This window comes from Nesoenas mayeri, assembly GCF_963082525.1.
Source record: "Nesoenas mayeri genome assembly, chromosome: 1".
NCBI lineage: Eukaryota > Metazoa > Chordata > Aves > Columbiformes > Columbidae > Nesoenas > Nesoenas mayeri.
The window spans coordinates 119703750-119728112 of NC_137541.1; the positions used below are offsets into that span (position 1 = coordinate 119703750).

General features: G+C 40.1%; 1 protein-coding gene across 1 annotated transcript in view; it reads left to right on the plus strand.

Annotated features, from left to right (window-relative positions):
* Positions 1 to 973: 973 nt before the first annotated feature.
* Positions 974 to 24363, plus strand: part of DSCAM (DS cell adhesion molecule) — a gene marked incomplete at both ends in the record, with an annotated part of 466714 nt that continues 443324 nt past the window's right edge. The window contains one exon of the mRNA XM_080345399.1: positions 974 to 1016. Within this exon, the coding sequence (XP_080201525.1) occupies positions 974 to 1016 (43 nt within the window). The remainder of the gene's footprint in view (positions 1017 to 24363) is intronic.

Here is a 24363-nt window from a genome sequence, read left to right on the forward strand (position 1 = left end):
AGATGTGAAGAAAGAATAGATACAGAAATTGCTTTTAGTTAGAGAGTATGTAATTTACTCTTTCGCTACAGGGGGAAGAAAAAATTACCACAGAAAAAGAAACACATGAAAGGCCAAACAGTATATGGAGCTGTGTAATCATCAGGATATGGATATATATATATATATATTTTTTTTTTTCTTGTTCCTTCGGTTTCGTAGTCAATTATTTGATGTGCTTGCCTGTCTGAGCTATGACCTTCCAGAAAGGCCCTTTCCTCCAGTCCCCGCACACGACTTGTCAACACATTAGTCATATACAACTCAGCTGATGCCAAACGGACGCAGTTCAGCCAACTATTGAGAGGCTGGATATTCTGCTGCCTTCTTCTATTGGTCTTGGTTTTTTCCACTGTGGAGACTTTGTGGCGCTTTAAGACTGCAGAGGGCTGGGGTTAAGGCTCCGCTCCGCTGTGCTGGGAGGCAGGGGAGGTTAGCGGCGGGATCAATGTGATTAGAGCTGCAGGAGAGGGAAGATGTGCCCGCCCGCCTGCCTGCCTGCCGCCGGGCCGACGGGAGGTGTGTGAGGAGCCGGCTCGCCGCGGCTCGGGGCTGGCCGCTGCCGGGGATGCTCGTGTGCTTGCGCCGGAGGATTTGGTCACCTGTGGCCCTGCCTGCGCCACCAACCTGCGGGCGCCTCCCCGAGCCAAGGACACACCTGGGCGCCGCGCAGCCGCCCCCCGCCCCCGCCGCCGGCTGCCTCTTCCCCCGCCCGAGAGCCGGGCGGCGAGTGTCGGCGGAGCCGCGGGGCTGCAGGCGGGGCTGAGCGCTCGCTCGCTGGGCGGACGAGCGGCCCCGCAGGCTCCGAGCAGCCACCAGCAGCCGAGGGAGGCGGCGGCCGGACCCGCTGCGCTCTGCCTGGCAGCTCCGGCCCGGCCGTGGGCGCGGCGGGCGAGGGCGAGCCCGGAGCGGGGAGCGGGGGAGCGGCGGGGGCATGTGGATGTTGGCCGTCGCCTTGCTCCACAGCATCTCGCATGGTGAGCGCTGCCGGCCCCCGCCTGGGGGCTCCGGCCCTTTCTCCCCTCGGGAAGGACGGGGAGCGGGTCGCGGTTGTGCCTTTTGTGTTGGGAGCGTCGCGCCGGCTGTTCGCAGCCGTGAGGAGAACGGCAAAGGTTGCTCTGCAATCATTTAAACTCGCTTACCTAGCAAAGTGACAGCCAGTAGCCTAGCCGCGTTACTGTATGTCTGCCTCATTCGGAATAAGACGGTGCTTGCAGAGGCAGGGATAGAGATGCTTTTCCTTTCCTTCTTAGCTGGAAAAGTGCAGAATTTTGTTAAGTGCCGTAGAAATCCGTCGGAGCACACGGGGATAATTTGAAGGGCTTTCACCCTAAGTGTTTGCATTGAGATATTGCTTCGTTTTACCTTTTGGGTGTTTTTTAGTCGCCCTGTGTTTTCATCTAGCAATTATTTTTTTGATGTACTTAAGAAGTAGTGTTTTAAAATTATTTCTCTTTCATCGTTTTACTAAAGATATTTAAAGATATTCCTGCTCTGTATTTTTTTTTTTTTTTGGTCACTTATTTATGTAAAGATATGCATGCATAAGCATTACATCATCTGAAAATTTTGAAGACTTTTAGTCAATTATAAAGTTAGGAAGGGAAATGAGAGTGGAAGTAGAATAAGGGTAAACCTGTTCTCATTTTTCTCTCTATTCTGCGAACTCTTTGACTGCCTAACATTTATTGTAGTTTATTTTTTTTTTAGTAGTACATGGGAGTATTTTGGAACATTGAGATATATGTTATTGAAAACCATGTCATATGTGAAAATATGTTTAAATTGCATAACTTTTATTCAAATGCCTATTAGCATCGCAGTTTTAAGGACAGGAAAAAAATTATGCTGTAATCGGGGATTCTAGCAATTCTATTACATTGGCTCCTTTTTCCTCGGATTTGAGAATGTAGCATTGCCTGTAATGCATCACGTCCTGGTAGTTAAATCAGAAAGATTAAACACACAATTCTCAAAATAGTTAAAGCAGGTAGAATAGGAAAATATTTCTTGTATTGAATGAATGTGAGAGAAGCACAGGGCAAAGTGTAAGATTTTCCTGGAAGATACAAATAATTGAACCTCTAGCAAAGGGTGAGGAATGAATGCTGGATGAGGGTGCCTTCACATCTACTTAAGTATATGCTGGACGAGAAAATACATTGACAGGCATGGCCAGTCCAGTGCGAATAGACGGATAGATCATAGATTAGGAGGTGAATCTTAAGTGTGTATTTAGGGCTATCTTAAAACGTTTTCATCTTCTGAGTGCCACAGAATGCAAAATGATTGAAAAATCCAAATTGTATACTTTGAAATTTTGCATTTCTTCTAGCAGTAAGACAACTACAACAAGTTCTAACATGAAGAAATTATCTATTTATTTATTTCTTTATTTATCTAATTATTTATTTATTTTTACTGGCAGACTGTGCCTTTCTCTCCATCCTCTTCAGCCAGATACGTTGCTGGGAGGGATTTGCTGTTAATAAGACAGACTGAATCAGCCTGAAAGTATATGCTCTTACCAGTGCTATTCATTTAAATCTAGATTTGTATAGGAAAGAACTTTGTTTCTGTCTGAAATCTTACATATTGTAAAAAAGAAGCAGCATGTCTTTTGGTCCACTGTACTGATGTTATAAATTTTATGCTTTAAGCTCGTTAGACCCCCTTCCAGTGGTTTTTGAAGAACAGAGTAATTTTTGCTTAATGAGGTTGAAATACTATGAAAATCACTTTCATTTCCTCCTTGATCTATGAAGTAGCTAGCAATTTCACTTTCAGTATCCATGTGTTTTTGGATCACAGTCAAACATAAATTTGTATCCCAAAGACTCTTCTAATTTGATAGTATAATGTGTAAATGATAGAAGCATCTGCGTAGATTCTAAGCTGCCTCACAACAATGTTTGTGAATCTAGATTACTAACTGGTTTTGTGTGATAATATTTTAAGATGAAAGCATTGTAGAAATAGGTAATGGATGGTTCAATGACTCTATGCAAGTTAAGAAGTATGTTTGGTTTCAACATCATACTTTTGTCAAAATGTATATGTGTTTAGGATCTTTTTAAAATAAATGTTTGAAAACACAATCTACCTTCCTGTTAAGGCTGAACAACTTGGTTTTATTTATTAATAACAATTATTTGGACTCTCCCATCAAAATCAAGTCAGAGGACAGTATTTTTAAAGGACTTCAGATTTTAATGCAGTGTCGTATCAGATATGTATCTCTTTGAAGGCAATGACTGCATGTATAAAGTGGTATGTCATGTACACGTTTATTTTCATTATTCTATGTATAACTACATCTGAACTCCATTGTGTGAGAGGCAGTATTCTTTTATGACTATATCTGGGGCAAGGAGGGCTGGCTATTGATGGTTGCTTGGCTTCTGCCATTGCTTTTTTTGAACCCTTTATGGAACAATACTACATTTAACTACATTTAGGTAAAACACAAGCACATGTATGAGTGTTTTTCAATTATATGTTACATCTCATTCTAATTTTAATTTTAAAATATATATATATATGTGGGTTTTTGTTGTTGTTTTTTGTTTGTTTGTTTGTTTGGTTTTTTTTTCTTCTCCCCAAGGAAGAAATAAAAAAGAAACTCACACTTTATGGATTTAACCCTGTAGTTGTCATCTTGGGCAAAATTTCTATCAAACATAGTGGAAATCACCTGAACAACAATAGCAATGTTGCTCCCCCCCATGCTTCCATACAGTCACTCAGCACAAATACATTTTGTCAAATTAGATATGAACAGTGTCACTGGGTAGGCTTTGTTTGTCAAATAGCTTCCTTTTGGGGACAATAAAATACTGACATGTTGTTATATCCAATTAGTATTTCTGAAGCCTGAAGCAAAACCTTCCCAAACACCTGGTCTAAGTTTTCACATTTTGTAAATGCTTTAAACTCTCATTGCTGTGAGTTTCTTAAAAATACAGGTAAATATTAACCATAAATCCATTGCAGCCTTAGTAAGTGTGTGGGATGATATAGACATCACTGGGATCTACGCAGCTAAATTCGCTGCTTTCAAAGCCTGAGTCATGCAGTGAGAATCCTGAGCAATACTTTTGAGTTACCTTCAGGGTTACTATATCTGCACTGCCTTCCATGTTACTATACCCAAATATTCCAGGAGTATGCATGTGACATTAACAGCAGAAGTCTGCTGTAGGCTGGCCATAATTAGTGAGGGAGCACTTCACTAATTACAGGGAAAAGAGGAGGGAGAAGGTAGAGGATGCTGTGAGGAGAGAATGGCCTCCTTCAAAATCCTGGCTCTTTATTGTAACTACTGTGATAAAGTTAGTTCAGAATTAGGATCCTGTTTTCAGGACTGATTGTCTTTTGGTATCATTCAGTCTCTGGTGTGTTTATGCTGAACTCATTTGTAGGCTTCTCTCTGGCTGCATTTCTTATATGCCTGTTGTCCATAGATGTTCTGCTGAAATCAATGGAGCATCAGGAAGCACCCAATACAGTACAGATGTCACTAAAAAGAAATTTCCATTAAAATGATTTCCTGTTTAAATCCTTTCTCTGCCCTTTATCTCTCTATATGGGCTTTAGCAGCATGTTAGAAGACTCAGAAGGATCACACTGAACTGAGAGCAAGGGTTAGTCCGAAGAATGAGCAGTGAAAGTGACAGTGGTATTTATGATACTCCTCAAAGAAAATGGTGACTCTCAGTGTTGGAGAAGAAACATTTGAGGAAAAGAGCAAACGTCTGCCTTTGTAGAAACGTATTGTAATACGTGCATAGCTTATTGGGGATTGTGTAACCAAATCCTCACCTTAGAAAGTTTAATGCACAAGCAGAAAGCATTTAGCTTCCTATATGTTTGTGAACGTCACCATGCAGCTGATGGTGTTTTTAATCTGCTCTTACTCAAGCTATGACATAATTAATCATCAAATGCCAAATAGAAGAAAAAAAAATATAACAGCTAGGCAGCCAGAGTGCTCTGAAAACCTCCATTTTCATTTCAAAAGAAGCATTTCATCTCAGCTCAGGGTGCGCTGACCCCAGGCTTCGGGGCCGGTGGGCTGTGGTGTTCTGGCCGTGGGTGGGCAGCACGGTGCTGCCTGTGCAGAGCCGGGGTCACGCGACACTAGTGGGCAGCAAACCACATGTGTCCGGCAGCGATCCCCAGTGCCGTGGGAGCCGACAGCGCCCGAAGGAGGTGTTTTATCTGCGTTTCTGTATCAATGGCTGCTAAACTTCTGAACTGGTGGGCGCTGCATCTTCTTTCCATGGCACTGAGTGGCAGACGGGAGTGACAATTGGAGGCATTTTCAGTCACGGTTTAAAGTGAAGTTGATTTACACAGGTGGTAAAAACAAACCCATAAACGCTGTTAAGCATCTTGCAGCTCTGAACTGTGATTGCAGTGGCATCTCTTTAGCGGTGCTGCATCTGGAAAAGTTTAGAAGTTGGTTTTTATTTTGTTTGCTCTTGAGTAAATTCTTTTCATGCAATATACCAATAAACTGAATTATTTGGGAAAGCCTTGTGGGCTTTGAATAGCTCATGCAGAAATTTCCTTCAGCTCAGGAGCTGTGCAAGGCTCTGGTTACAGGAGCAGCTGGGCTCAGGCTGGACCTCAACTTTTTGTATCTTTGCCTGGTTTAATATCTTAACAAATATGCTGCTCTCTCAGGTGTTGTGGTTGTTTGGAGTGGGGAAATAATCTCCTTTACCTTTTTAATAAGCATTGAAGTGTCAGGAAAAAGGCAAAAAGCAATAATATCAAACATCTTTGGTTTTGTTTTTGTTTTTTTTTTTCTGGGGGGATGGGAGTGGAAGAGTAGGTCGGGGCAGTAGATTGAAGAGCAAAATAGATGAAATTCTCTCCTTTCCCCTTAAAATTTACTCTCAATAACAAGTTGTGCATAGAATCAAGGCCTATTTGAACATATTGGTCATTAAGACTTTGATTTTTGATTGGAGCATGGCATTTATCAGTGTCTCAGTCTAGGACTTCCAGATTTCCAGTGGGAAGGACACTAATTCCAGCTTTCACTTTTAGAAACTGGTGAAGGCAGAAAAGATTATATTCAACTTACTTGTTCTAAGGTACAATTATTTGATTAAAAAAAAAAGTTATTTCTTTTGAGTCATTGAAACTCTAAAAGTATTTAAAAAATCCATTTAAGCCATACAGATCTGTAGGTCAGCATACTTAATTATTTCAAGGTGAATGTGTAGGTGTATGCAGTTAAATTACTTGTTTCACAATATATTTTGACATGTTTCATAATCCTTTTTATCAGCATTTCCTTTCTCTTTAACCTGTTATGAAATCAATGAAATGAAGATTTCACATTATGGTGTTATTGAAAGAAACCCTGTCTTCTCAGTCGTCACTTCCCTGTATCTTAAAAGCATCTCCTCAAACAATTGGTAATTTCTAAGTAAAAAAAAAAAAGAGAGGTATTTCATAAGACTCTTTCACAGCACAATATTTTAGAGCAATGAAGAGAAACTCCTTAAGAACAAGCCACATGTTACTGAGGTACTTTTTAGCACTGTGGGTTTTTCTCGCTATTGCCTTATTTTTTTTTTTAATAATTTCATTCACTGAAAAATTCTTGTTACCTCATAAGTATTTTTTTCCTCATCAGGGCATTGGATTACTCATCAGAAAAAGTGAAACTAGGATACATCAGTATATACCTTTCATGGTGGAATGGGCAACGAATATTACAATACATACTGAGGAAAGAAAGGCGAATGGCTGGGTAGACAGGATGACAGAGTTTTAACAAGTCTTCCCAGAATTCTTATTTAAGCTATTTTTTAACTTAAAAGGCAGGGAGTAAGATTTAAGAGTGAGCCAGCAATCCTATTTATAGAAAACCATTTTTAAATGCAAAGGCTTTGAGAAAGAGAGTCACCTCCATACTAAACACCAGCCTCCCTGGAGCTTCCTAGTAATTGAGGGAGAGAGCAGCCTGGCGACCCAAGCTGAATCACTGATGTGCCTCTGCTGAAGCTTCCAGAAGGACAGACCCTGCACAAGCACAGGAACACAGGTCACAGAACAACCCGAGAGCACATCTGGAAATAGCACCCTGGTACATGTCCAAGTGGCAGGTGCAAAGGCATACACAAGGACCATCTGAGAAATTTTTTGCCTGGTTAACATCCAAAGGCTGTACATGCACACCACCATGTGAGCTGAAGACCAACCATCCTGCTCATATGGCTCTTAAGCTAATATGTCAGGGATACAGTTCCTTATGACTTTTTTTTTTTTTTTTTTAATATATATAGTTACACACACACACGTATGTAAGTATCTATAGCTTGTAATTGCTTAAAATCTACTATGTATGGAAAATCTGGTGCTTGTTTTGCTGTCCAAATATAGTGATAATTTCTTCCAATTACTTACATGGTAATCCCATGCAGAAGATTTATGGTTTAAGATTTATGTTTGTGCTTGGCTAAAAATTTTTCTTAGTAGCTTTCTGTCATCCAAAGTAATTCTTTGAGTAAATTTTGGGGAGCCCTCCAGTGTTTTAAGAATATCAGAAACATGATTCTTGAAAGGACCAGGGATCTTTCAGTACAGCTAGAATATAATTATGTTGCATTGTAGCTGCAAATAGTTGCCTATCTACATAATCTGCTCAAGGTGATTCTACAGATAAGGCTGAGTAGCAGCGTTCCATGGCCCCAGTTTATAGGTGCCACAGATTCAAGGGACTTGATAGAAATGTTTGTTTGCAGTTCTGTTCTTTAGAAGCATCTCCATCACAATTCGTTGTTGTTCCGTAGAGTTTCCTAGAGGTTTAGCAGTTGGTATGGAATTCATATACCAAATGTAAACCTTTGACATGTGGCTCTTGTTTAAGCTGACAGAGAAGGTTAACTGGGATACTGAAATGTGCAGACTTGGAGGAACTCAGGTTGTTGTTACAGTGTGTACTAGTCTGCACAAATCTTGTGGTAGGATTTGAGTGCACCAAAATGCTAGTTGGTTGCTTTTTCCCAGACTGTGGAAAGGTGATGCATAAAATGTAAACTCTGGTTTTGCTAAATTCTCTTGCATGATGGTTGTTTCTATCAGAAATCATTGTGGGTTTTTTGTTTGTTTGTAATGTTTTAAAGTATTACCTTCTGAAGTCTTTGGAGTTTTCTGTGGGAAAGTTGTTATTTGCAATTTTGCCCATGACTCAGGAAAATAATGTGAATATATAAAGTCAGCCTCCTGAAAATTATGAGGTGAGCATGTGACATGATGTTAGACCACTTCTGGCTTGAGCTAAGGACAGAGGAAGCCCTTAATCAAGTCTGTTTTGTTATTAAAAGCAGATTCTGATGTCCCTGTAGTGGGATCTTAGTGGAAAAGGTGTCATTCAAGAAAACCAGGCTTTAGGTGGACCTCAGTTGAAAAGGAAAAGGCTTCCTGTGGTTCACCATCCAGAAGGTCCTGCATGCACTCTGCAGCTGAGACTTTTCTTCCCATTAGGGAAGTCAGCTAAAACTGACTGTGGGTCAGTTTAAAAGACACTTCACATATTTTTTCTCCACACGTCAACCATAATTGGGGTTGCAGCTTCGTTATGTCATGATATGAACAAGGTAATTTGGGAGACTGTCACTGAAGCACAAGTTCTGTAGATATGTCCGCAGACATTTAATGTAGAGATTTTTTTTGACATCATAGTAAAGTGATTCCCAAATGTCTAGAGTAATGATTTCCATTATACTAGTCATGCTTCTAGCCGTGTATATTTAGCAAGCTTTCCTTTGTTTCTAGTTTTGTTGTGTCCCCTGAAGGTTTCTTTTCCACTATGACAATGTCTCCAAAACCTTGTTGTGTAAGGGTTCTAGAAACCATATTTTTATCATGGCAAGGGAAAATAGGAGAAGCACAGAGGGTAAGGTTCATCTCTCTATGGAATGGGCAACGTTGCCATGTTTTTTGTCACGTCAACTGTTTCTGAAGATTTTTGTGCTGTTATTGGGCAGGAGGGAGATAATTAATCCTTGGGAAAAGAGGCTGAGCTGTCAGGTTTTCAGAGAAGCACTGACAGTCATGATCTGTTGTTCAGCTGTTGGGAGCTGGAACTGACAGGTTTAGTGCAATGGGGTCTACTCAGTGCATGTGCCTGAGCACCAAGCCTTGTTCCTGGGGCCCTCTCTGGATATGTTCTCCTGACAGTGCTGCTGGGTAGAGGAGGATATCTCCAACGCACCACGTCGCTGCCCCACTGGAGAGCAAGTCTTTGTCTCTACAACAAATTGGAGAGCTGCTTGCTCTCCAAGAAGACTGTATGGATATGGTGGGAACATAGCCTGGAGTAGGGAATGTGGATTTTTATTTTTCTTTCTGAGGAAGAAAGGAAGTGTTAGCCTTTAGCTTCTCTCTCCTGGTCTAGAGTAAAAATCCTGTCCAAATTCCTTCCGTTCTTCACTGTTTTTTGCCTTTAGCTAGCTCTGGAAGGAGCAGTGCAGCTTTAGAGAGATGTGACTGTCCTATTAAAGTGCTACACGCACTCAAGTTGTGTTTATTTCACTAGTGACAGAGCTAAAGGCATTTTTGAACATCTTAACTGGTGTCACACATGAAGGCAATGCCAAGGAAAAGAAAAGCCTATCTGAAGGCACTGTAGCTATAGCAGTTCAATGCATATTTATTATGGTCAAAACTTAGTCCCTAGTGGATAAAAGCAATTATGGTATTCCTACCACAGCTCAAAGTGCATTTTTATAGAAGAATGCTGATTTTTTTTAATAATTACAAAAGGAGCTAATGAGTTTTTCTAAAACATTTTCCACAGCTAAATAGTAGTCTGACTGCTACCTAATTTCAAGAAGAACTTAATTTCAAAATAACTTTTTTTGATCTGTGCATTGTGTTCCTTTATTGGTCTTGTTCAAAAATAACAGCTTTGTATGACTACTATGTAATGCAGTTTAGTCTTCTGTCCCACATTGCCTCTGCTGTTTGCAGTCCCTGGTGTAGACCCACATTGGGGTAATTGTAGTAAGGGATTAAATTTGGTTGAGCACCTTAGCCTTGACATTTCCTAAGGCATGTGCATTTGGCCTTGTGCACACACAATTTTATTTAAAATAAGCAACTTGTATTAAATATCTAACAAGTGGAAAATGAAGGCATTATGACATGGCACAGTGCTGGTACTCTTGTGATGTTAGAAAGTGGAAGATATGGGGAGCTGCACTTCTGATACCAGCAAGAGATCTGGCTCAGGACTGCTGTCCTCTTGGGAGACTGGAAGAGAGATTTAGGGATGGAGTGTGGAGATGGTGGTTATTGTCTTGTGTCTCAGCCTATCTCTGACTGTAGTGCAGTCTCACGTAGTGTTACCAGCTCTATGTCGCTCCCCTCTCAATTTGCCACATTGCAGTTTTTGCGAGGTGAAGCAAAATCTCCTGGCTTTCCTTTTAAGTTTTTGCTTGTAAGAAACAAGCAAAAATTTAAAGCTAAATAATAAAAGTGCTAAAGAGATTTAAAAAACCCCATAATTTAAAACTTTTCAATGAAATTACTTTTATTTTTGATTAAGTCGACTCCATGTATGCTGGTATGAGCCAGGAATGCATGCAGTATGGTGAGTCCACATTTATGCTTGTAAGAAACTAATTTATTGCCTTTTATTAGTTTATCTGTCAGTCACTTTTCTTATTAAAAGTGTGACAGTGCTTTAACAGGACATACTATTTGTTCTGGGGTCTTTTATTGAATCATCACCACTGGTGGACAGTTCCATGCTATGCTCGTGAGACTGCACATACAAAATGCATATAGTTGAGTGCCTAGTATGGAGAAATCCTGGGGTAAACTGGTCCTATGCTGTAACTGGTTACTTTATTTTATTAATGTACCTTCATTCAGAGAAGCCAAAAGGATTATTAGTAATAGCTCTGTAAGAGGGATATATTCAATTTAAATTAGCTTACAATTTGGCCTGTATGATCTGGTGTCTTTAAAAGGTAAGTAAGCAGCTCTTCATTTTGCTTCCTTACATAATATTGTAGGAAAATTTTCTAAGTCCAATCTTATCTGCAACTGTTGCAGTTTATTATATTTAAATGTTCTTGATGTCCAGAAGAATTGCCCATTTGAAAAGCTAAACACTTATTAAGAATAATTCAATTACATTATTTTGTGTAAATATTCAAACAAAAGACACCTCCTAAGATCCTCCCCCTCAATGTCCGGCTTGTCCTCTTCTTCCTTCCCATACAATATTCCAGGCTTCCTTCTGTCTGTACATCCCTTCATGCCCACTCTCTAGATACAAGTGTCATTTGATTGTCTGGGTAAACATCAGGGGTGATTTTCTGGTCTCTCCAGATATTTCCTTTTCAAAACCAGCATAATTTTACCAGGAAAGCTAGACAATATTACACAGAAAACTCCATTAATATCTTTTCCTTTCCAGTTCTCCCCCGCCCTGAGCCAAAAAACCCAGCTGATTTAGACTAATTACTTCAAATGCAGTTTGTAAAAGGACGCTAATACTTTGCTGTATCCCTGAAGGTCATCTAAGTGATCTATAGTTAAACATTCATGTGGGAGACTCCGGGGGAAACAGTAAGGGATGATTATAATGGAAGCACTGTGGGCTAAAGTGTGTGCTCATGCGCAAGTCTTCATTTGGCAAACCAGGGTAATGTAGTGTTCCTGTGGTTTTACAGCTCTTCCTTAAATCTGAATAAACTATAGTTTGCAGATCCAGCTTCAACATCTTCCACACTGGAGAGCTGTATGTGATCTAGTACTGGAATATTTAAACTGCTTCCTCAGCATTACGATCCTCAATCTCTGTTGTGTTTTATTAAGGAGAAAAAAGTCCGTGCATGATGTTGTGTCATTAAAATGTGCTGGGTGCCCAAGGTGTTTCTTCGTCTGTTCCTCTAGCAGCTTTTCCCCTCAAGTGATTATGCTAATTAGTGTTTGATCAGATGATTAAATTATAATTCGATTAATCCTATGTGCTAAACGCTCTGAATGCATTTCCATCGCCTGAATGCCTTGTGCTTAAGCATTCCTGTTTGCAGTTTGATACGAGGCTCTTCCCTTTTCCCATACCTAATGGATTTTCTATATTAAAAAAACTACGGTTCCTTTTGACATTGGGAAAGAGAGGAAAGGGATTTTTGTTTTCCTGCTCTACTGAACAGAACCAGAAACATGTAGGTTTTCTCTAGATGATCTCAGTTTTCCTAGGGATAAAAACAAAACAAAAAAAACCCACAAACAATAAACAAAACAAACCAGGTGAAAAAAAATGGTCCAAGTTTGTTGTGATGTGAGATTTTATTTTATTTGTGTGTGTGTGTGTGTGTGTGTGTGTGTTTTTGTTTGGTTGGTTTTGGTTTTGTTTGTTTGTTTGTTTTTTCCTGTTAATATACACGCACTTCATGTCATGTTCATAACTTACCAAGGCAAAAAACTGTGGCACAACTAAATCCTCTGTCTGTTTCCATCATGAGTGGTATTTTCCCCAAATAATTCTCCCCTTTTCAAAGCTGAAATACATTTTGGTCCAGAAGACTCCTTTGCAGAACAAATTGTACTGTGTGTGCATGAGAGAGAGAGAGAAAGAAGATTATTTTTCCTTCTGCTACCTGCTGTCCCCTCCCTTTTCATCTAGGTTTATTTTTGCATGTCATCCGTGAGAGATAATCTCCAGTAAGGGTGTAGAGTGGAGAATACACTGAATTTATAACCTTGATGCCTCTAAGAGATTAATGCTTAGCTGCAACGTTGCTTGCTTTTTCTTTGGGGTCCTGCATTTTTAGGATATCTTGTTTCATGTGACTAGGTTCTACAGATTGGGGAAAATTAAAAACAACAACAAACTTTTAAAGAGGAGGTACTTTAGCTTTGCATATCAAACATAAACAGGTGTTACTCAGCTAGATGTGTTAACTGACTTCTCAGTTTTTGTGGAGGTAGGATGCTATCTCTGAACACCAGTGGCTGCCTCTGTCAGAGACTATTTGATAGTAATGAGTGGCCTGAGTTCAGAGAGAGGATGCTAAATTTAAATCCTTTTGTTTGCTTCCATTCTACAGTGAAAAAATGAAGATAAAAATCATGAAGCAACCTCCATTCCTCTCTCCCTTTCTCCCTTTCCTGAATTTATCTCAGGGGAAGTGTAAGACAGATTGAACATAGGGTTGCCAAGACTTGTCTAGGGGGATTTTAATTTGCTGTACCCCAGGTGTGGGAAAGTAGAGCAAGGGAATAAGGATGTAAAGGATGATTTCCCTCTCCCTCCCTTTGTTTACCTTAAAAGCTGTCAATGATACATAGGGTTCCTATAACATCTTATTTCTCTCCTTTCAGACTATTTAGGAAACAATTTTACCTGTGAGGTGACTAGCATATTACAGTCTATTACCAGCAATAAACCAACATGGAGTAAATGAGTCTCCATAATTAAGTTTGTAGAGGCCAAGAGCACCTTCATACTGCTGGTCTTTAAAGTGCACTTGTGTGGCAGTGATTGAATATTGACATCTCATCAAGCTTACAGTTTAAGAAAATCTGTGCCTGGTGACTGAATTCAGCCTCATCCTTTACCAGGGACCTTACCCTGTAAGTTTCGCTCTCACCCTTGTCTTGCCAATTTACACTTTTGCATTGGTTAGTTGAGTGGGTGTCCCAGGCAATTGTCCCACTTGCTTACTCTCTCCAAGCAGATTGTGGGAAGATCTTTTTTCTGTAATTATCTGTGCAGATTTAAGAAGTTACAACCTACAGCTGTCTCCTGCTACCTGCCTGAGAGGAGTTAATGCTCCTGCAGGTTACCTCATGAGTAGCGGTTTGTGTGAGTGATCCCTGATCCCTTCTAGTAAGAGGCCAGATGAAAGCAAAACTCATATTTTAAATTGCAGCTGATATAGTTGTCTGTAAGCAGAACCACTCACATGAATCGCTCTGTCTTAGCTGTGTATGGTAGAAACCTCCACATGGGAAGCAGTAATGCCTTCAGCCAATTCAGATAAATAGACCTGGAAGCAGGCTTGTGTCAACATCCCCGTTTTAGAACTGAAAGAATTAGGCTAAGCTGAATTAAGGCTCTAATTCTAAATGAAAGTGCTAGCTTAGGATGCTGCTTAGCTTGTTCTTTTTCAAAGTTTAATTTCAGATTCATTTCCTGAGGATCTCAATGTGGATGGGTCCTCAGACTCTGCCTAGCCCTGGGTAAGCTACTTAAGATTGTGACCTGAGGACGTTACTCCAAAATAAACTAAAATGTGTATGGGAAGCACGTTATAGGTATTCCACATGAACTAATTGGATGACTGCTCTTTTTCTTTATGGAAAATGTCCTCTGTGTGGTCTTCCACAGCACACAGAGGACAGCTTTGTAAAGATGATTTTGGAGTAGGGAAATGATATCCAGGCAGGAAACTAGCAAAATGGCTGTGAAGGTTGAGGTACTACAAACAATTTCTCTTAAATCTTTAACTTGTCTCCCTGTCTGTGTAATGAGGACACTTTTTATGCCCTCCTGACAAGCACACTTTTGGATGAATATAAATATCCTTAGAGCTTCAAATTTCTAGATGTAGAAGAATTCATATTCTGCAGCATGAATACCCTTTTCAAAATGTCATCTCTGTGTTGTTGTGTAGTCCTTGCTTTTTCCCTAGTAAGTACACATGCTGATAATCTAGCAGCAGAGGTCAGTACTGTTTTGCATTGGAGAAGCAAAGCTAAGCTAAGAAGGAAGGGACAACCCCTCCAAACCTACTGCATACAAAAATGCAATACTCTTCTTTGCAAACAACATCATCTGTTGAAGTCATGTTTTCCTATGATGTCTTCATATAAAAACTGGTAACGGTGGATAGGATGGCACCTCCCCGGGCCACAAGACTATCTGTTGCTATTTTAGGCATATAACCTCTTAAATTCTTTGAGCTCTGCTTCAAAAGTATTTGGACTGTAGTTAGTCTGACTTCCCACTTTCATGTAGCTACCAATGTGTGTAGCGAAGGGGTGGGCATGTAATTCTGAACTCAGTTAAAGTCTTCTAAGTCTCACACAGAAACTTAATGAACTTTCTTTTACTTTTTGAACTGCTCATTGAAGGTTTCTGTATTCTTTGTTGCAGGCATATGCTGAAAAAATCCTTAGCGCTAGCAAATTTGTCAGACCTTTGGTGTTCTGCCTGACATATGTATTGTCCTTTCTGTGAAATAGTCACGCTTCCTTGACTGGGTTTAATGGATGTAAACCCTTCTCTCTTGCTCTCCCCACTTCTCTCCCTGACCTTCGCACTTTCTCAATGTATGTGGGGTTGGCTGGTTTGTTGATTACAGTTGAATGTGTTGATTTTAAAGTTAGTGTCAGCTTGTTTGCTTCAGATCAGGTTGTTCTTTGTAGTTGCTGGAGTTATGGCAGCATGGTGAGGGCTGCACATAGCCACATGTGGAAGCGGGAGGAGAGAAATAACAGGTCTGCAAGGTGGGGCAGCCGTTTCTCTCTCATGAGACTTGAAGCCTGTGCCAACACTGGGAAAACCATCACCACGAGGTTTCTTCTTAGTACCCTTGTCCCACTCATCAGCCTGCTTGTGTATCTAGTTTGCGTCAATGGATGCTCAATTTTTGTTTTATTTTTTTTTTCTTCAGAAATTGCTCATGTGTGGGACAGTGAGGCACAAGGCATGCTTAGGCAAACATGATCAAACCTCTTTCTTGTCTTGTTTTTGCTTGCAAGTAGGGCTTGTATCAGCTGCAGCTCAGGCTACTCCCAGCTCCTGTGAATGTGTAGTCAGGACTTGATGATCTTAAGGGTCTTTTCCAATCTAAACAATTCTGTGATTCTGTAAGTACATGCAGTTGAGCGATGTCCAGTCTTACTCTCTGAAACCCTCCCATACCTTGCAGATTTCTCTTTGCTATCTGCAACAACTATTCTCTGTACATCTAGAGAGGGAAATAGAGGGACAGGAGGGTATCAGAATAAGAAAAAAGGTCTTCTGGTACAAACCTGGATATTAAAAAAAAAAATAAAATAAAAAAAAAAATAAAAAAATTAGGAGAAAGACCGCAGCAAATTCTTGGATATGGGTCCATAAGCAGCTGACTACATTTGCCATGAATGATAATAATGCCTAGAAACAACAACTAAACAGAGCAGAAAAAAAAGATTGTCTGGGGAGAGAGGAAAAAAAAGAATCAACAAAACACACTGGATAACCCATATGCTGTATTTCGAAAGAGGAATTACTGAATTAAAACTATTTAGCTACTGTATGCACGTGCACATGTGTGGAGGATTTTCTTGGCTGGAGGGCACAGAAATTTAACATCTCCTGTCTTTTGCTTTTTCCTCTTACATTAACAACAGCTAGTGCAGTACTAACTCTCATCTCAGGAGGAAAGTCTATTTCCTCCTGCTGCTCTCTGCTCTCCTGCCCAGGGCTCTCTCTGATGCCATCTCCTAGCACTTGTCAGTCCCAACAAATTGGCTGGAGAGTCAGGACGGCAATTATCTCTACTTTAACTGTTTTTTTTTTCTCCTACCATTCATTCCCTTTTCTGTCCTTCCCCAGTCACATCAGAAATGTAAATATTCAGGAATGATCCATCCTCAGAGATGACTAAAATTTACTAAAAAATTTTACTTTATCTTTGCCAGAAAGAAACTTGGATTCAAACACCTGGAGTGACTTACTTTTATTCCCTCTTGGAAAAACTGACTTAATGAAAATAAATGTGCTTCTACAAAGTCAGTATTTCTTTCAAGTTCTGCCTGTGCTTTCATCAGCCTGAGGTGTGCATGTAGGAGAATGGTTAGAAAGAATATTTAGAAAAATGTTTTCTGGCAAAGGAAGAGATCACAGATCAGATCAACGAAATTTCCACAGAAAAGAGAATTGGACTGATTTAATTTTATCAACCAGAAATCTTACATCTGGGACTTCTTATGTTTTACTAGCAACTCTAGCAAATAAACTTCTTTAAGTAAATATTATAGAAATATATATATATTATTTTAAAACCTCAAAAACAAAGGCCGGCATGCAATTTCAAAATGACCATACATACTTCTATAAATCCATTTACATGAATGACTTTTGATCATGACAGGCTATAGCAAATGAGAGAGTCCTAGCAAAATGGTGTTTAGTTGTGCTATGGTAAGTGTTCATAATGTGCAAATGTTTGAGAAAACATGTCCTTTCACAACTAAAGTTGTCAAGGAACGAGTTATGTCAATAGCAATGCATTAGCAAAATAGTGAAAATGTACATCTTACTTGAATTATTTTTCCTTGTCCATGTACCCAAACCATTTTAACCTTCTCAGTTATAAGACTGTAGCCAGTTTATTGTACCTGATTAAAAGGGTCTACATTAACCCTCAAATGCTGCACAATTTGACCTAAACCCACAAAGAACTGGTTCCTAAAAGAGTCTGTTAGGCCTGTCCTCCTCCATTGTAACCATTCAGGCATAATGCAGTTGCTTTGGATATGAGCAGTTGGTGGTGATCCAGTGTACAGATTTTATGCATGTAAGTGATCTTTTGGGATTTATTCCAGGGTAAGAATGCTATAACCACAATTAATGAACTTTAAGTACTGTGACAAAATCAAGACTATTTTCTGGGTGATGCTGTGGCAAATATTAATACTTGAAGCATATGCATTCATTCTTCTAAAAAGAGACCTCTATGACTATACTTCCAGCTCTATGATTATACTTCCGCTCCTCAAGTAATAAATGCAACTCAAAATGCTTTTCAAGTTCTCTTTGTATGTGGATTTTCACTGCCGACCTGTCATAAGACAGAATTCCCTCTGCCTGCAATAGGCAATACAGGATTTGTTCCACGTCATAGAAAGCTGTGGTGCTCCAGAACCAAGGAAATAAGACTGAGGCAGAACTATAGTCTCTTGAGGTCTTCCGAAGTGACACATATCATAGAGTTATTTGGCTTTGAGCACTGTCACCTTACAGAAAAGTCCTAAATCTTCTAGTACATGTAACAAGGAATTGCTTGTTCTTGACTGTAGCTCCTTGCTTTTAGGTCTGGCTAACAATTGCATTTGCAGTTACACAGTTTCCCAATTCATTAAGAAATTGATTGGAATATGGAACACCACTTACATAGTTTAAATAATGGCTTCCATTTGCTAGCCTGACCTTCTCTTCATTCAGAAAAGAAAAAAAAGTGAGCATTGAACCTTCATATTTGCTCAACAAAAAAAGATACTGTATGACCATTTTATAGAGCTATTAAAAAAGAAGGAAAGCTTTTGAAATTTTGTGTTCATAGTCTGTGGCCTAATTTATGTGGCTGAAGAAAAAAACTCACCACTTTATAGACTACTGATATACTTTTAGACATACTGATTGACAAGTCATAAGTAGTGCTCCCAGCAACATTTTAGTTCTGTGGATTTACAGCTCATTATCAGTTATGCTATCCGGTAAAGATTTAAAACTGGTACATCTTTAGAACCTGAGATAGGAAAAAATGTGACTAAAACAATTACCTCTGAAATGTGTATTACTACTATTATCAAATCCTTATTTTAGCAAAAATACGAATTAGTGTTTTAAAATTGAGTAGCTGTTGACATAAAGTTTCAGTGGAAATATTTCTGCACTAATTTTGAAACTGTATTTGATTTAGTGGCTTCGTAACCAGGTAGAACAACAGCATTAGGTGGCTAGGCATTATAGCTTAGAAGACCTAAGCTCAAATCCCTGCTTTGCTATGCACTTTTAGATGGGTGCTGGTTCCTTACTAATTTAAAAAGAGAGTATTTTTCCTCAAAAGATGTTAGTATGATTGTTCTCAGGAACATGACATGTCTAGCTCATGCTGCTGGTTACTATATGGAAGTCTAAAAGAAAAAACAAGTTAATTTACTGTTGAAGGAATCATTACTGAAAAAAATACCCTGCAGGAATGCTCATTTTAAGCAATATTAATGTTGTTCAGCATACACTTTGGAAGCCTTGGAGATGAATGAAAAACAAGTCATAGGGATGCCAGTAAATAAATTACCCCTGTGTACTTCAGCCTGAAAAACCTAGAAGACCTGAGTTAGAGTGTGTGCACATGTAACTGCAATATGGTTCGTGATTTAGAAGGTAATATGCGTTATTCAGGTGAGAAACAAGCTCCCAGGTATCAATTTTATTTTTTCTTCCCTGGATCAAGGGAGCTCTTTCAAGTTAATCTGATTTCAGCATTAACTGTGAATTCTGCTGGCTGCCTCTGGATAGCTGTGCTCGCTGTGCCAGGCAGTAATTGCGTTAATCATCCATTTTTAAATAACTGCATTTGAAGTTAAGTTGAGAATTGCTTTTCAGATCTTTAATTTGCTTTGGAAAAGTGAAATAATTCCCACAAGGGTTGTGCTAATCAATATTCCAAAGGCAAATAACCTTTGCTAATACTTGAATATGGGATACTCTACATTCTTTCGCTTAAAGAATTCTGGGGGAAAAATAAACCGATTCCATCTGTAATTTGGTAGGTTAATAACTTTTCTGACTGCCAGGCAAAGGGGGTTTTAGTCATCAGGAGATTCATCAAGGGCAGAATTGCATTGTATTATCTTCCTTTCGTTGTTGTTGTTTTTATTTTAAACCTTCTTGCTAATATAAATGATGACAAATTGCATAGCTGTAAATTTGAAAGTCCCTAAATGGCTTTTTTGTCAAAGCCTTTATGCTGAAATGCTTACTTGGAAAGATTTTGAACCTCGGGAGCTGGGGGGAGGGGTTTTAATTATTATGCATCATGACACAATGCATTATGCATCATGGTTGTTTTTCTGCTTTTTAAACACTTGTTATGGATGATGAGACTAATATAAATGGACATACAGGGAAAGCTTCTGCAAAACCTTCTTATGATGTCATATTCTATATCTGAGGAATTTCAGTACTGCCTTGCTTGGAAATCGGAGGATAAGTAAACTTAAAAAGGCACTTGGAAGCACACTAATAATTAGCTGCCAGGTAGCCATCAAGGGAAAGTCACCCTTTTTTTTCAAAGGTGCCCTCCTGGTAAACTGGATAACAAACTCATGTGTTAAAAACTAAGAATGATAAAACATGGGTGTTACTGTCTTAAACCTGGGAGTATTTGACCCTGCTTCCTTTGAAACCACACGCAAATTATTACTGGTGCTCAGAATTTGCTTTCTTTACCCTGTTTTTCCCACCCAGGCATGCACATTACTGAAAAACACATTGGTAGTGGGACTTATTAAAGAGCTGGTGGGGTACAATACATTCACTGCCAGAGCTGCTTTTTCTTCTTCTCTTTTCCAGCCAAGTAAACACTTGCTTTTCCCTTGAAACCAACTTGATATTTAGGTGTTGTGCAGGTAGAAGAGGAATGAAGGGGAAAATGCATTCATCTTTTAATAAAGCCTGTTTTTTTAATAGACATAGAGATTGCCAAGGCTGCATCCTGTAAAATTAAGCGAGAGATAATAAGACTGAATAAAGATTTAAAGAGTCATAGCAGGCAGCGGTTTTGTGAGAGGGGAAAAAAAATTACTGTGCTTCCCCAGAAGGCAAGTAGAATACAATATTTCATATTTGAGGGTTGAGAAAATGAAATTTCGGTGTCATTGTGGACATTAAAGATGATACTGCTCAGTGACCCACAGACAACTGGCAACTGCATTTGTTTCCTGAGACGCTGATCAGGAAAGTCTCAAATCTGTGTTCCCGAGTCGTCTGTATAACCAGAATTAATTGGCTGGTAGTTGCACACTGCTTTTTTTTTTTTTGGAAGGGAAGGGTAGGAAACAAGACCACCATGTTCCCTTCTCCCCTTACAGGTGTTGTTTTAAGGGCCACTTTGGTGCCATGTAGGCTGCTGCTGAGGTATGCATTATGTTAGTGAGAGGATGGTGCTATCTTCGCTGATCAAGGCTGAGCTGTGAAGCTGAGTGCCTGTGTCTGCGGAAGGGCTGCAGCTCAGCCCAGGGCAGTGGTGCCTCATGTTCTGCATCTGGAAACAGGGATCTACCTCCAGGCTGAAACCACTGGGTACAGTATGGGAGTTTTTCCATGAGATAGTTAAGTAAAAAGTTGTTATTTTTTCTATATTCACTATTCCCAGACATTTTTTTTTTTCAACTTTGTGGTTACAGAGTAATACTTAGGTCTTCTGTCCTCATCCCCACACTGCTTGAATTTAGATGGCAGATGAGATGGACGAGATGGTAAAAACATCTTTGATGTTATGTTTTACTGTTGTTACTCTGCAGTAGGTTTGGGCATAAAATTCTGCTGTTTGCCTCTTCACAGGGACCCTGGCTAACATTCTGTGAAGACTCAGACAGAAATACTCATGCCACCCTTCTCTTTACTGCCAGGGCAGCAAGTGGAAGCCCATGTTCACCAGCAGGACAGGCACATATTTTCATTTGGTCTCACCTATGCTGGGTGTGCTGGTTTGACCAAAAATGGGTTAATTTTCTTTGTGCAGTTAGAAACCTTTCTTTTTCATAGATAGCATGCTCATTATTTGGACTTACTTTGAGAACAAGCAGGTAACACCCCAGCACATTCTGAGGACATTCTGAGTGCCCTACCAACAGGTGTGAGGCATCGAGACAAGGCAGTGTCACGGTCATTTTGGTGATGGGCTCGTGATGGTTCATTTACCTTGATCTCGAAACACAAAATTAAGGTGACCAAAATGCCAAGGGGGCATTCAATCAAACAGTGTTAACTTTATTATTTTGCCCGTAAAGCAGCATGTGATAGAGAAAGTGGAGAAAAGGGAAAGAGGGAAAAAAAGGAGGAAAGAGGGTTAGCTACCACCACAGGTCCAAAGGCATCCCTGTGGTCCCAGGTCCTGAAACAGCATCCTGACAGTCCTCTGTCGTGATCCATGATCCTTTGGGGGGAGACCTCAGCGATATTCAGTCAGGAACCATCTTATATGTTTCTTCACCCCTCCTCTCTCCCATGGATTAAGGCCAATCTCCGCCTTTGTTTCACAATCCAGACTTAACTGTGCAGGCCCCAAAAAGTCCCCGTTTTGCTTGCCATAACTCATCTCTGCCTGCACTGCCTCGCGTTCAGGGGATCTCTTACTTGTCCGCTGGGTGACCTCAAGACTCTCTGTGAGCTTCTGTGCATGCTTCTCTTCATTTGCCTTAGTAAAAGGGAGGAGGTGGGGCAAGTTTGGCTGAGGCAGCAGGTGAAATCCATTTTCTGGACAGCAGCTATTGTTACCTGTAGTCCCAGGTTAGAGAGTCCTGCACAGTTCTTTCTCTTAGGCCTCTCTCCAAGTCCTTGCACAGTTCTTTCCCCCAGGGCATCTGTTCTCCAAGTTCCTGATGGCAATGTTGAGGCAAATACTGTTCTTTAGGCTGACTCTTACAGGAGGCAGAACTTGACTGACATCCAGAATGATCAACAAGAGTATACCATCAGCATCACGCTAAGTATTTAAAGAGAGTTTGGAGCAAAGGGGTCTTCTGGTTGGCTCTTCCGCTATCTCTCTGTGTTCTCAGGTGTTTTCTCTCGCATGCTTTGTTTTTTCCTTCTCTTCTGTCTTTTATTGGAGCCTGGGAAGGTCTGTACAGGATGTTTATTTCGTTTTTTCACCATTTTGCAGAGGCCTCTGGGCTTTTCTGCCTTTTTCTCTCTTTTCTCTCTTTGGGATTGACTGTTTGGACCAGATGTGACTTGCTGGGACTGGCTACTCAGTGTGGACAGAATTAATGAGAAATTGCCTTGAGTATCTTTTATTTCTATTATATATGCCTGTGTGTATACATATATATATATATATAGTATTAGTATTTTGTTATTTTATTAAACTGTGTTTATCTTAATCCAAGTTTCTCCCTTCCCTTTTGATTCTCTCCCCTATTGGAGGGAATGGGGGAGGGGATGAGCGAGTAGCTATCGTGGTTGTATTGCTAACTCAGGTTAAATCACAACACCGGGCTACTAAAAAAGTCAGCTCTAAGATCCTATTATCAGTTGCTTAGAGACCTTGTGTCCTTTTTTTTTTCTTCCCACATATTTTCAATCAGTAGCTCTACTCTATATCTAGGATTTTTGGAAGAGCCTTTGTCATGTCAGCTTATGTGTTTAGTTCTTGGCAGTTTCCACCTCACTGCTGGGTCATGAATGATGATGCTTTCCTTCCATCTCTATTTATTTTGCTAAATAAAGCCTTTTGAAGCCTTGATTTGTATGACTTTGCTACATTCTCCATATAGGATCTCTCCTTGGTTGTCCTACTGAAGTTCTCTATCATGACCTACAGGTACCCCTGGCTGCTCTCTTCTTACCTTCCTTTGTGTTGAAATGCCTTCATTTTCACAGAACTCTGTTTAAACTTCTGATTGCTCAACAGCCTTCTCATTGAAACTCCTGCATACCCAGGGAGAAGAAAATGAAATAGAAGAATATGCAATAAGCAACAGCATGTAGAAATGTGGCTTTGTTTTGTTCAGCTCTACTGCTCTTCTCCTTCTCACTTCATCGCCCTATTTGTCAATGTTTTATGCCACAGTTTCTCAGGACATCTTCAAAAAGAAAGTAGGTTCATAGTTGGAGGAAAAAAAAATCAGAATCCAGATTTTGACTGTTATGTTGCTTCTGGTACCTCCTGCACAATTTACTTGCTGTTGAAAAACCGGTGCACTGCCATACAGTAGTTCAGGTCGTTCCCCAAATCTTTGTATGCCTGAGGATGGGCTGTCACTTCTGCTGTAGTGAACTGTCTCCTGATCAAGTTGAAGAGGCATGCTGCTTTTAGCGAAGATGGATGTGAATTAGCCTGGCCTGGCAGAGATGCCCAAGTAACCTTTCTCTTCTATGGAAGACCAGAAACAAAAGCAGGAGGAAAGAAACTACTTTTTCCAAGAATGCCAGTGGCTATTTCATGAGGGTCAAGAAGATAAAAAAAAGCCAGGTTTGCCTGTCAAAGGCCAAGCAGAACCTACTCTGCTCTCTGCACCACAGGAGTTTGTCCTACATTCCTGTGGGTGAGAATAGGAATCCTGTGGTCGTGGATCTCCATACTAGAGAAGGATAGTGAAATTTCTTGGAGTGAACAGAATGCTACAGAGCTGCTATATGGGAATCCTAGGCCAAGGGTATGTCTGCAAATTCAGCTGGCTTCAATTCCTTATCCCTAACTTTGGGAGGCATCAGCTGTCCTGCCTCATTCTTGAAGTCCCTCTGTTCTGGAATACTGAGGTAGGAGCAATTGAATGGTACTAGCTTGACCTAAGGAAAGACAGGAACCCGTATTGTCCATGTTTTTGTCTTCCTTGTAGGAGCTG